We start from the raw sequence: 14,904 nt of genomic DNA on the forward strand, positions 1-14,904 counted from the left end.
CTATTTGATTATCTGTTCATTCACCAGATATTTGTTAAGTTCCTACCATGTTCCAGGCATCATTTTAGCCACTTTGTTGAAAATAAATACTTGCTACATGGAGCCTAAATCCCAAAGAGGAAAATAAAAAATAAATATGAAATATGTTTTGAGGTGATAATTCTATGAACAAAATTAAGCAGACTAAGGCGGATGAGGAGGGTACTGGTCAATAAAGGCTGCTCTGATAAAGTACAATGGAGTATTTAAGCAAAGGACTACAGGAGGCAAGGAAATGAGCCATGCAGATATTGGAGGAGGGAAAGGAGGGATGGGCAGAAAGGCAATATTACAGGAGAATAGACAAGATGAAGCCCTGAGCCAGCAACATCCTGAAAGGGGGCCAGGGTAGCTGAGGCAAGGGCACAGTGATAGAAAACAAGAATAGTCCGAGGAGAATAAAAGAAAGGGAGGTCAAGGGGGACGGTAAGTTAATAGAGGATCTTGGAAGCTGTAGGATAGACCTTGGATTGTACTGTGAGATGCAAAAACCACTGAAGACCTTAGGCAGAAAGTGACCTATTTAAGATCAGTTTGAAGGGATCGTCTCTCCTATAATGTGGATAATAGACCATGGAAGCAAATGTGGAAGCAGGGAGGCCACATAGGGTTTACTGCAACCATCCATAGAAGACAGGATAGAGACCAGATCCAGAGTAGTAGGAGTAGAATTGTTAGGAAGTGGCCAAATATTGGATATATTCAAAGGAAGAGGCCCAAGTTTTTGCTGTTGATTGTGTGAAGGGAGAGAGAGACAGAGACAGGGAGAGAAAGGAAGCAAAGCTGACTCCATGGATTTAAGCCTGAGGAACATGAAGAACAAATATATCGTTTGCAAAATAAGAAGTTTTGGAGTAAGTGAAGGGTGAGGGGGTTAGAAATGGCCTCTGTTTTGGGATGTGTTTGTTTGAGGTGGGAGTTAGACCTCCAGATGAAATGTCATGTAGGCAGTGTGATAAATAAATCTGAGTTCAGGGGAGATATCCAAGCTGAAGTAATAAATTTGTGCATATTAACATATTGATGTATTTCAAGCCATGGGACTGGATGTGATCCCCTAGGTTGAAAAGTGTAGACAGAAAAGAAGATGTAATCCAGACAGAAACATATGCCTTGAAAATACATAATCAACACCATTGGGGACAAAATGAAGAAGCAGAAGCTGTATGGTAAAATGGTTGGGCAGAGTCACTCCCAGTGTTAGGCTCACCTCGGCTCCATAGGATACTAGAGTTAAGTCTGTATCTTAGGACTCTTTTCTTGATATATCCTTCTAGATTTCCATCCAGATTTTGGTGAAGATATAAACCATGTGATTTTAAAATTGGCAGATGACACAAAGTAAGAAGGAACAGTTTAAAACGTGTTAGATTATAGGGGTGTCTGGGTGGCTCCATCAGTTAAGCATCCTGCTTCAGCACAGGTCATGATCTTGCAGTTCGTGGGTTTGAGCCCCACATCAGGCTTTACACTGATAATGCAGAGCCTGCTTTGGATTCTTTTTCTCTCCCTTTCTCTCCACCCCTTCAGCACTCTGTCTCTCTCTCTCTCTGTCTCTCTAAATAAATAAATAAACTTTAATAAAATAAAATAAAATAAAATAAAATAAAATAAAATAAAATAAAATAAAATGCGTTATATTAAAAAAACTAAAAATTAACTGAATACTTTGAAACAATGAGCAAAACCAAGATTAACTTCAACAGCATAAAAGTGAAGTTCCAAATTTAGACTGAAAATTGAAATATTACACATATAAAAGAGCCATAGCTAGTTTCACAACATTTTTTTTACACCTGGGCATTTTTGCTGATCAAACTCTGTATAAATCAACAGAGTTATGTATTATAATGTTATAATACATGTTTGTATTTGGTATAATGCTATACCAAACATAATTTGGTTTTCTTGATTATTGTAACTACATCTGGATTAACCTATCACATTGCAAATAACCCGTTTTAAGAACTTTTACAAGGTAGATAAGCTAAGAGTTACTGGTAAGAGGTAGGAGTTGAATAGTGAACCAAGGAAATAGTGAGAAGATGATCTTAAAAATAATATTATTTTATGATAATACAAATCAAATCAACAGTTGCTTCTAGTGGGGAGCAGGGATGAAGATACTGACTAGGAAGAGGCATAAGGGGACCTTGTGGGGTGAAATTTTTTTGTCTTGCTATGGAAGCTACAGTGTGTTCATTTGTCAAAACTGATTCAACTGTCTCTTAAAATGTGTATATTTTACTTCTTATACATTATGCTTCCATTAAAAAAAGAAGAATGGCCTCAAACAAAAATGTTTAGTTATGGGATGTTAGTTATGGGAAAAAAATAAATTCAAGAGGAGCAAAGGTTACATATATTAAAGTCACTTATATGGATAAGGAATGAGACTTACTCTATATTGTTTAGCAAAATAACACTCAACTGTAAACTCCATTTCTGAACAACAGGCCCTGTACAGAGAAGTAAAACCTCTTGGAGAGCAAGTTTGGTCCTAATAGTCTTGATACTCACTGGACACAGCACAGTTTTAGACAGAGAATAGCTACTTAGAAAGGAAGGGAGGGAGGGGCAGTGGGGAGAGAGAAGGGGTGTGGGGAGGAGAAGAAGCACTGGGGCCAACTACTGAGATTATATGAAAGTAGTTTTCTAGTTGGAAAGTAATTTCTAATTTCTAGTGAGACTCCCACAGTGGAAGCTCCAGTGAAGTAGAAGCATCATGGAATGTGTACAAAGAGAGTTTTCTGATCTTCTATCAGGGAAACTGGGAGAGAGATTCCTCCATTGGTTAGCAGGCTCAACTAAATAAATGGTTTTCAAGCTGCAGATTACAATCCACTGGGGGGATCATGAATTCAGTTAAGGGGGTCACAACAAGCATGTAAAATAGAAGAGAAAATATCAGAGTACTTCACACATAAGTAAGGGTAGGTATTATATTATGAAATGTTTGTTTCTTTTATTTAGCTTTAAATGCACATATATATGGGGTCCTGGGTGGTTCAGTCAGTTAAGCATCCAACTCTTAATATCAGCTCAGGTCTTGATCTCAGGGTTGTGAGTTCAAACCCCACATCTGTGCTGGACATGATGCCTACTTTAAAAATAAAAGAAAATAGGGATACCTGGGTGGCTCAGTCAGTTAAGTGTCTTAGTTTCAGCTCAAGTCATGATCTCATGGTTCATGGTATCAAGACCTGCATCGGGCCCCTCACTGACAGCATGCAGCCTGCTTAAGATTCTCTCTCTCCCTCTCTCTGCGCCTCCCCTGCTCATGCTCTCTCTCTCTTAAAACAAATAAATAAACTTTTTTTAATAAAATAAATTAAAGTAAATTAAATTAAAGCACATATAAATATGTGTATACTGAGCTCAACATAAATATCTGTGTTACTGTAGGGTATGGTCAAAAAAGATATGAAAGCCATGAAACTAAATTATTTTAATAGCATTTTAAAATGTTATAAAACTCTCAGGGCACCTGGGTGGCTCAGTTGGATAAGCCTCTCACTTCAGCTCAGGTCATAATCTCACAGTTCATGAGTTCAAGCCCCACATCGGGCTTTCTACTGTCAGTGCAAAGCTCACTTTAGATCTTCTGTTTCCCTCTCTCTCTGCCCCTCCTCTCCAAAAAATAAATAAACATTTTTTAAATGTTATAAAATTCTCTATACCTTAATGACTAGCTTAATTGAGAATAAGTAACATAATTGTCTCTCTTTTAAAAACAAAACAAAACCTTTAAATTATGTACCAATGACGTTTATGGGATTGTCTCTAATTTGGAAAATTATCAGTTTTTAGCCTCAGAGTTTTTTCTGAGGCTAATATATATTTTTTTAATCCATAAAATCAGCAAAATCTGATCGAGAAAAAAAGGTTAAATCTTCACATCTTACTAATGTTGTATATAAACTTAGATTCATTCTTTCCTGACATTTCCATTAAAAATTCATTTTCTTCCAGAAAGAACCCATTTCCACTTATATTTCTGTTAAGTAAAAAAGGTTATTTTTTTCTAAAGCTAAATGAAGTAGAAAATGAATAGGTATGGGATTTTTCTAAATTTATTTTCGTGAAGGCACTCTTAGTAGTTTATACAAATTTGTTATTTTTCTTAAGGCGAAAATAGGCTGAATGGTAATCCTACACCCTTACCTCATAAATTATACCCAACTGACTCTGGTGTTGCTTCTATCAGTTACATACATTCGCAGAGTATCACCTATGCTCTCTGGCTGAGTGCACAATGGAGAGAACATTTGAAGTATGTGTGTGCAAAAGATGCTTAGGAGTCTACAGGTTGAGGAAGTGGAAGCTCCTGGGCAGGAGCCTTCTTATTATCACAAGCATGGGAAATTATAACGTGTTTACAGAATAAGAAGTTACGGCCAGTGCATAGGATGATAACGAAAGATGAATCTAGAAAGGTCAGTGAAGCCTGTAGGTAGTGTGGGCCCAATCCTATAAGGAAAGAAAGCTAGAAAGCAGGAAACTGACAGTGTAGATTTCAGTTTTACAAAGACAAGAAATGGAACTACACTGAATAGACCAGAATATCCAAGAGTAACAAAGAAAGATGACTGTCAACTGTTGAAAACCTCCATAAAGTGAATTTTCCATATCTTTAAAAGGCAGGCCAACAGAAAGAGAGAGATAAAGAGACAGAGAAAAAAGAGAGAGAGATCTGGCACCAAGATTGGAGGCTAGCAGGCATGTTTTGTGTCTTTTCAATCTTCCAGATTAGGGGAAATAAAAAGTATTTGAAAATCATTTAACTTATGAAGATTTATTTTAAGATGCCTTAAGGAATATTTTAAGTTTGTTTCTTGGGCCTTCAGTAAAAATTTTCATATGGACTTTTCTCCATTTTGTAAATTTGACAATGGATACAGATCTAGTAGAATTTGTTTGCAGGGAATGATTCTATGCTAAATAACCTTGCTTCGAGTTTTTTCAAAAGACATATATCTGTTGCTTTAATTTTATGTTATATTCAAATTTCTTTGAAACTGCAAAAAGCACAAATATGCTTATATTCCTTTCCTTTTAGCCTTGTGAAATTTGTTTACATATTAGTGGAACAGTGAGTGTTGTAATGCTTTAGCAAAAGTAATATAATAATGGAGTATATAATGGAGTAATATAATAATGGAGTAATGAATCATAATATGAACAACATTACATGAAAATTGTCCATACTGTTTTTGATCCTTCAATCTCATTACTGTTACCATAAACCTTGCTATACCCAATTCTTTCATGGCCTCTACATTAGTCAGGATATTCCAGAGAAATAGAACCAATAAGATATGCAGAGAGAGAGAGAGAGAGAGAGAGAGAGAGAGAGAGATTTATGTGAGAAACTGGCTAATATAATCATCAGGGTTGGTAACTTCAAAACTTGCAGGGCAAACTAGCAGGCTGGAGACCATGAGAAGAGTTAATGTTGCAGCTCAAGTCCAAAAGTAGTCTGGAAACACAATTCTGTCTTCCTCAGAAGACTTCAGTCTTTTTTTTCTCTTAACGCCTTCAACTGATTGGGTAAGTCACACCCATATAATGGAGTATACCACACTTTACTCAAAACCTAATGATTTAAATATTAATCTCATCCAAAAAATATCTTCACAGTAACATTTGGTGTTTGACTATATATCTGAGAAGTCCATGGCCTAGCCAAATTGACACATAAAATTAACCATCAGGGTCCCCAAGCACTGTCAGAACTATATGTAATATAATCAAGTCAAAGATAAGAAACCAAGCTATTGGTAATGCCAAATTTGAAAATTGATACATGTGTCTTCTCAAAAATAATAATAGCTGCTGTTTATTGAGTTCTGACTGTGTACTACACTGTATTATCTGCTTCTGTCAATTAATTCTCACAACACACCTCTAACAAATGTTTTATTAGTATCTCCATTTTACAGAAAGTGCAAATTACTTACCTGACTGAGGCCATAGATCTCAAAGCAATGAGAGAGGGTTTGAACACAGATTTTTCTTACCCCACAGTCTATGAACTTAACCCATTTATGATGCTGGTTTTCAATTCCCAGCAACCTTAGTTGGATAAGTGATAAGATGCTGAGGAACCAGAGAAATTTTTCCTAGGGGCAAAAAAACAATGCTAGCTCATGGCAATTCTTCAGCAATTTCACAGAATTAGTATTAGCACATCAATTTCACACCCAGATACCTAAATTCACACACACTTTCCTATCCTCCTACTAAGAAAAAACCCTGAATCTCATGTGGTTCTTTTTTCTCTCAGTCAAGGCAAATAGAATGAGAGTAACAGGATTTTACTAAAACTTTGCTTCAATCAGTTGTGGCTAATTAGTAAGATTTGCCTCTTCTACATGGTGTTTTCAGAGTTTCTAAAGAGCTTAGAGATGAATAGTCATAATATTTTTTTTAATTTTTTCACAAAAATGGCTCTCTTCCCTGCAGATTGCATGTTATTACAGCCCAAGCTCAAGTATTAAGCTAATAAGGAACACATCATTTCTATAAGGTTGGGCAGTTTTCTCTACTTTCTTATGATCTATTATTTTGATTACGATTTTTAAATATCTTTTATCAAATAAAATGCTAGGGAAATCACATTTTGCCTCTAACTCTAAATTACCATCAATCAGAGAGAATTTAATAAAAGTTCTATTGCTCCACCTAGTGGTCAGAATTTAAATCTTATCTCTTCGAAACAGAGCTTAACAGTAAGAAATCAGGGATCCAGAGATACCAAAATGAGAATGTAGGCACCACCAGTCTGTCAAGGAAAGCACACCGTTTCTCACTATTTGCTGCTAAAGTAAAACTGCAGAACTGATCCCAAACAGGACACCTCACTGGGACCCATGACTCATTGTGATTATGAGGCAAGCGAGGCCTGGAAAGGCTTTGGCTTCAGGGGTAGGAAAGATGCAGGGGAAGAGTTTTCAATGAGAGTGACAGAGTCAGGAACAGAATGGAAATGACACCATTATTTTTACCAATCACACGGACCCCACAGTAGTAACATCCTAAGCAGTTACGCCACCACATATTTTTTCTGAAGGGTTTCAAATCAGAGCATTACAATTAGACTTACTACATTTCATTTTTTTTAGCTATATTTTCACCCTGGTGGTATCAGTAATAAGGTATTGTTGCTAGACTTTTTAAAGTATTTTCAACAATGAGATTATGACCCAGATGAATTCCATTCAACTATACACCCTGAACAGTTACTCTGTCTAAAGCATTAGTGGGGCACTCCAGATACTATACCCCTATATTCCTTAGTCTCCAGGGACTCTCAATAAGGTGGGGAAATTCTAAATAATAATGCCCTTGGTTGTGCAATGATGAAGTGACTCAAAACATGAAATGCTTATATCAATTCCTGCCACATAGTAAATTCTTCTATGTTATTATTACCATATTACTAACTGAAAAATAAAACTGATTCAATCACACATGAGTTTCTACACTGGTAAAATCATCTTCTTCATGTGGCCCTGCTTGAACATAGGAAGATGGATTGGATTTATCCACAGGGTTTCACTCAACTTGTGACTTTCCCACTTTGACTATGTGATACTGAAGCTCAGAAAAAATATAATTATTGTCAGTTCTCAAGGAACACTTGATGGACGTGACCTTTACAAGTGTTTGCAAATATTGAGCATAGGGTTGGGTCCAACATGACTTAGAACTCAAAAAGTTATGACATAGTAACTTGCAAATTATTATCACATTTGACTTCATTGCTTCCAACAGCTGCCAATAAGTACATGACTGGCATAGTCAATAGCATGGGCAACTGGATTTAGAACTCCCTGCTCTACACATATCACCCATCACTTGCTTAATAGGAATGGAGTTTAAGATGGGACAAAGCATTTCCTTTTATAATAAATAAATCTGAGCTGAGAAAAGCCCAAGGAAGACTATTGTTTATACTTAAGGATGACTTAAAGTCACAGTGAGTTATAAATTACTGATAACATCTTAAGTTCTGTTTCAAAGAACTTAAGCAGGAATAAGCCCAGAACTGGAGGCATCCTACAGGACTGAGAAAGTAGTCATTCCAAAAATAAATGTTACCAGCTTTTCAGTTGTGTTCAGAGCTTACCATTATTAAAAGAACTTTCTGGGTACAGGAACCACCATCTAATCTATATGTTATATTTTGAATAAAATAAAAATAGAATTTCTCCTAACTCTGTCCAGATCTCCAGAATCTTTATTCAAATCTGTGGCACATGTTCATATAGCACTGAATTTCCCATTGTTGCAAATGGAATAATCTCTAACAACTTCATTTTATACATCAGCCCATGTTTATTTAGTGCTTAGCATGCCCCAAATACTGGTGAGACACTGGGGGTACAAAAGTGAATAATACACATATCCAGTCCTCAGTTGCTCAGAAGATAGATTTAAAAGACAACAACAACACACACACACACACTGGTGATTCTCTTTCTCTGACATCTATTGCATGTGTGACCTTAGAGAAATAGTCAATAGACTTCCTGAGCCTCCGTCCCTTCATCAATAACCAGGAGTAATAACAAATTAATTAATGCCAGGCATCACAGGAAGGTTGAAAGAATAAAACCAGTAAAGATAAGAAAATAGTAAAATTTAATACAAACATTATTAATATAATGTTAATGTTGATACTTATACAGGTACTCTTACTTTATAGAAAAAAGTACATTTATGAAACAATGACTGTGCTCTCACTTCCAGTAAATCAGAAAATTTCCTAATGGCTTCTATAAAAGAAATGGAGCTGCCATTACAAAGAAAGAAAACAGTAGCCCTGGGATGTAACTCTTTTTATACACAATAGTGGAGCAAAGTGTATCCCAAGAAAATAATCATTTTCAAAGGGTGGGGATAATTGTTCTCATATACATAAACTATAACAACTTCATAATGCAAATTTCATTAGCTACGTCTAAGTACAGATGAGAAGGACCTAGTTCTAGATCACAGCGGCCCCAAGGCCAGTCGCACCTGTCCATGAAGCAATTAGGAAACAGAATCACTTCATTGATAAAACGTAAACTGTAAGTTTTTATTACATACAGCTGCTATGTTCCGTTTACATAAATTTATACATATTCTATGCAAATGTGTTAATAAAAATTCATATTTATAACAGTTCAGATGTTTTTCTTTGAGGAAATCGAAACTATAAGCTAAAAGTTATTCTTGTAAGCACTTGCACATTTCGACTGAGGAAAGCAATAATTGTTTGCTTATCTATTTTAGAGCTTATCTCCTAGTTTGGTCTAACACTTTCATGGATTGGGTTTCCTTTATTAGTGCTTTCTGCCTGTGAGCTAACCTGAAGGATAGAAAGAAAAGATGAAACGTATTCCTCCTCAAAGGACATTCTGTTCCTACAAACGATCTCAGGATGTGTGTTTTACTTATTTTCATTAAAATTAATAAAAGTCAAGCTGACATCTCATCCATTCTTCTCCCCAATTCCATTCTCCTCCCCTTCCCAGAGGTGGCCATTAGGATGATTTCAAGGGTATCCATCTAATCCTCATTTTTATAATTTTACTTTATATAAACATCAAGGTCTATTTTGTGTAACTTTCTCATAGCTGGAGTCATATTGAATATATTCTACACCTTACTTTTGTGTGAAGCTCACATTTTTTGTCGAGTTCAATCATATCTGTATATACAGAGATCTGAATTATTTATTTTAACCACTCTATGGTAATCCAACTTACAGATCTTCAACATTTTTATCTGTCCACAGATTGGCATTATATTGTTTCCAATTTTTCCAGTACTGAAAAAAATACTGCACACACATCTCTGTGCATTTATAGAACAAGAATTATGGTTATAGGAAAACATTTAAAATCATTAATAACTCCTATGAATATTATTTAGTACAGCTGGGAATTTTCATCAAAGTTCATTCCAGTAGGAATTTCTCAAGGAATGAAAACTTAATTTTGCCCTAAAATTATAATTAGGATTGTAAAACTTAATGCCAAAATATTCAAATTGCACATATGAAAATAAATGTAAGTGGATTTGTTTAGATCTTCTATTTCTGATTATTTACAGTGTTATTCTTCTCCATGAATATGAATAATTGAGAGTTAGCTCCATTGCAATGATATTCCAAACATGTTTAAGCTTAAGAACTTTGGAATATATTTCTAATGAATTTTCTCTAAAACATCAAGAACATGAACTTTCTTTAGTGGGAGAGATCCTAAGATGAATCCAAAGTTTGTATGTGTTTTTAAGAGTTCTGAGTGATCAGAACACCAGTTTACAAAATGAAATTACTCTGAACCAATGACAGCTTTAAAAGAAATCAGGTATATGAGCCATATATTTAGATAATTTTTACTAAAAACAAAATAAGCACAATATTTAGAAAGAAATTAATGTTTGTCATTTGCTTTAGCAAATATGATAACCTATGAGACATGGTAGGAATAAAACAAATATAAATAAAAATCATATACCTTGCACAAAAAAAATACATAACATGGTAAGAAAAGGCAAATTTTCCTTTACATATAAAAACCTTTCTGTGTTTTTGCAAATACAAATTATACTCCTCTTCAACTGACTCAAATTGTGCTATCCATATGAGCAACTTCTTGATGCTTCCCTACCCTCTTATCCCCACTCCCAGGAAGTTGTAATTGCCCCTCCTTTTAAAAGTTTTATAGATAATTAACTGGAATGTCTTATAACATGATTCACTTCAATCATCAATAACAGCTTTTCTGTTTACTTAAAACATCATCCCAACTAGCTTACTCTCTTTCATCTTTCATAGCTCCAAGGGCATGTAAAAAAGCTTGCTCATAGCAGCTTTTCATCAATTTTTGTTGGGCTGTATTAAGGTATTCTTGTCGGCCTTGGCCTTTTTTTCTATCCTGGATAACCAAAAGCTATACTTTCTCACATAAGTTTTTAAAATTCTAACTTCACATTCATTTGAATGCTCCTCACCAATGGCTACGTGAAGATACTTCAATCATAACTTATTAACTTTCCTTATCATTCAGCAAACCCGATGTCTAAATTTCAGATGGATCTAGGTCAAGTGTTTGCTAAAAAACTCGTGTCATTATAGAAAACTCGTGATTGCTAAAAGAATGATCATCCAATCCACAAATTGGGAGTACGCCCTTTGTGTCTCCTCCTCATTTCTCTGCTACTGACTATGACTAGTTTTCTGCAAAATAATAGTTTCCCTAAGGGATGGGCAGGACCAATCACAAAAGGAAAGCAGCTATGAGAGAAAAATAAATAACAATATTTGGCGAAAGCAAAAGATTCAAAATCACTATGTAAAAACATTTTTGAAGCATCTGTCAATTCTTCTTTGCCGTATCGTAATAGATAAATTATAATTCTTTTTTTAATGTTTATTTATTTTGAGAAAGAGCACAAGTGGCAGAGAGGGAGAGAGAATCCTAAGCAGGCTCCACATTGTTAATGCACAGCCTGGTTGTGGGGCTCAGTCTCACAAACTGTGCAATCATGACCTGAGCTGATATCAAGAGTCAGATGCTTAAACCGATTGAGCCACCCAAGTGTCCCAATAAATTATAATTCTCTGGGCACACCACAAATCTAGACACATATCCTAACAAATCAAATTCGTCTCTTACACTATTAAAGTGGATATGAACATCATTCACTCAACAGGTACTGCTTTTGTATCTATTATATACAGATACTCTGCCTTTAAGAAGATAAATAAGTTGGTAAAGACAGACATAGAAGCCTTGACAGTTAAATAATAATACTTAACAAAAGTATTAAAGATGTTATAAAAAATAAAAATATTCAGATTTTGATTTTTATCTGTCAATCTTAATATTAACCAATTATTATTGCTTATATTATCTTAATCATTAATATCCATCATTAGTTAATCATTATGTTAAGTTTTACATGACTAAAATTTTATCATTGTGAATTAGTACCCATTTAACAGGTTAGGAAACTGAGGACATTAGAGATTCCATAGCAATAGGTAGTGGAGATAGGATTAGAACCCAAATCTATCTGACCAGGGATCCAAAGTCTTGCATTCAAACTATTGGGTTGGTTTTTTTTCTAAATTTTAGGTCAAAACAAATCCATATTCATTGGCAATTAATGTTTTAGTGTTAACACAGACAATCTTTATTACTATTTATTTTCATATCCTTTTAAAGTTATTTGGAATGTTGTCTTTGTAGCTGTGTCTGTAAAAATTATTTTTCTTTTTGTTATTTTTTTCTTTAGGGTTGTGATACACAAATGATATATGACATGTTGCTAAGATTGAAATCCACTGTTTATTTACCTGGTGACTTTGTCTGCAAAAAGGTGAGTGCATGCTATCTTTCAAATGCACAAATAGTAAATAAGTGCATTTAAGGGGTTCAGACATAGGTCAAGAACTTAGTTTAAACAGAATTTCCAGGCTGAATTCCATAGTATAGAAATTATTATGATACACAGTTTTATAAAAGAAGAATGTTCTCAGAGTTCAAAATGGAACAAGACAATATGGATTTCATTACTTATAGGGTATAAGTGTGGGTAGTGTGAAAAGTTGCTTTGTATAAATGTAAATCAATAGCCACACCCCGTTAATGCCAAATATTTAAAGTGGAGAAAAAAGCTATAGAAGTGAAAGGTGATTCTGCCTTTTTTATGTCTTCAGCAAGATACCAGTTACCTCCATTTCGCTCACTCAATTAATGGATAATTAGTGCCACATTCTTTTCAATTTTACTATGATTTTTATGATTGCAAAAGTAATACATGCTCATTATTTTTAAAATGGAAAACACATAAAAACATAAAGACAAAAATTCCACCACCCAGAAATAACCATTATTCATATATTCCAACCTATCTTTTTATATTGATTGATGTAGATAAATATTCTGTTATAAAATTGACATCATACAGGGGCGCCTGGGTGGCTCAGTTGGTTAAGCGTCCGACTTCAGCTCAGGTCATGATCTCACGGTCAGGTCCATGAGTTCGAGCCCCACGTCGGGCTCTGTGCTGTCAGTTCAGAGCCTGGAGCTTGCTTCAGATTTTGTGTCTCCCTCTCTCTCTGCCCCTCCCCCACTCATGCTGTCTCTATCAAAAAATGAATAATTGTTAAAAAAAATTTTTTTAAAGATCTTCTTTAATTGACATCATGCTGCATTTATGTTTTGTCATGTAATTGTATATCATATGAACATTTTATTTACTATTCAGTAATCTTCTACAACCTCATTTTTAAAGCTACATAGTATTATACTCTATGAATATATTCTAATCAACTTTCAAATGTTTGCTATTATAAATAACTCTACAGTGAACATTTTTGCACGTCCCTGATTTCTAACTTAAGGGAGAAGAGAAGGAATGCTGGCTTTGGATTTTATATCTCGAGAGACTAAATCAGTGGTGAAATCAATAATAAATATAAAAAGTACAGAAGGATGAGCAGTTTAAAGAAATGAGAAATGATCCAAAACCCTGGACAGTTCACAAGCAAGTGAGAGTGAGAAGCATTTATGTCATTCTAAAATAATTTATTAAGTGCTATAGTAGACATAAGCAACAAAGTGTTATAGGACACAGAGTAGGGACACTGGTCCCACTAGGATACTGACAACATTTCCTGGAGAAGATGGTATTTAAGCCAATTCCTAAAAAAATGAATTTACATAAACCAAGAGAAAGAAGAAATAAGCATTCCAGATAAAGGAAAGAATTATCATGAGCTAAGGCAGAAAGAAAAAACCTCTCTACCAAGGAAGTGCAGAGAACTACAATAAGTCAAAAGTTAGAACACATTAGTATCATTTATTCAAAAAACTCAAAAACTGTTTTTTAGCACTATGAGCCAGGCACCATGCTGAGTACTGGGTATAATCAACAGCAAGAAAGATGGTTCTTGTTCTCCAGGGGCTTACAGTCTAGTGCAGGGCTTTTCAGTTCAGTATACATCAGAATTTACTGAAATTAGAAGTCTGGGCTCTATACCAAACAATTCAGTGTATCAGAATGGAACCCACATATCAGTATTTTTTAAAAGCTCCCAGATGATTCTAAAATGCAGCCAAAGTTGAGAATCACTGGCCTGATGGAAGATATAAACAATGAACAAGTGAAATAAAATTAAATGTATAACGGTGAAATGTGCTCACTTCAGTGGAGAAGTTAAGATGGCAGAGCAGTAGGAGGACCTTATGCCTGCCTCATTCCTCAAACACAGCTACTTAATTATCAAATCATTCTGAACACCGAGGAAATTGATCTGAGGACTGAGAACAAACTGCACAACTAGAGAGAGAAAAGAAGCCACATCGTGGAAGGTAGGAGGTGCAGTGATGTGATTTGGAAGAGAAAACAATTGCAGATGTGCAGAGGGGAAACAGCCCTGATCACAGAGAGAGGAGAGACAGAGAGAGAGAGAGAGGAAGAGAAAGCAGCACACAGGGGATTGCACAGAAAAAAAAAACTTCCCCAAAACCACTGACTAGGCTGATTATCACAAGTTTTTATAAGCAGCAGACCTGAAAGTCTAAAGTTTTAGAAATCTGCACCATTGCTAGGGTCAAGCCTGGCAGGTGTAGTGGTGCTCCTGTGGACAAGGAGAGAAGAGTCCTGGGAGTGGACAGCGTGCTCTGAGGATCCCCTGGGTCACACTGGAATAGACAGTTCCCCTCCCTGGAATGCATTTGGGACAGGCAGTACTGCCTCTCAGGGGACAAAAGAGCTGGTGGGTGCCATTGAGTTACACCATTCATTAGTATACAAGCAGAGACTCCTCTGTTGACAGCTAACCCGGATGCCAGTTTT

The 14,904-nt window shown here is 35.4% G+C and overlaps 1 protein-coding gene across 3 annotated transcripts in view; it reads left to right on the forward strand.

Annotated features, from left to right (window-relative positions):
• CNGB3 (cyclic nucleotide gated channel subunit beta 3) overlaps positions 1 to 14,904 on the forward strand; it is a 151,763-nt gene that overhangs the window by 100,485 nt on the left and 36,374 nt on the right. For all 3 annotated transcript variants that reach the window (XM_045454542.1, XM_045454543.1, XM_045454544.1), the window contains one exon: positions 12,337 to 12,420. In XM_045454542.1, the coding sequence (XP_045310498.1) occupies positions 12,337 to 12,420 (84 nt within the window). The remainder of the gene's footprint in view (positions 1 to 12,336; positions 12,421 to 14,904) is intronic.

This window comes from Leopardus geoffroyi, chromosome C3 (assembly GCF_018350155.1).
Source record: "Leopardus geoffroyi isolate Oge1 chromosome C3, O.geoffroyi_Oge1_pat1.0, whole genome shotgun sequence".
NCBI lineage: Eukaryota > Metazoa > Chordata > Mammalia > Carnivora > Felidae > Leopardus > Leopardus geoffroyi.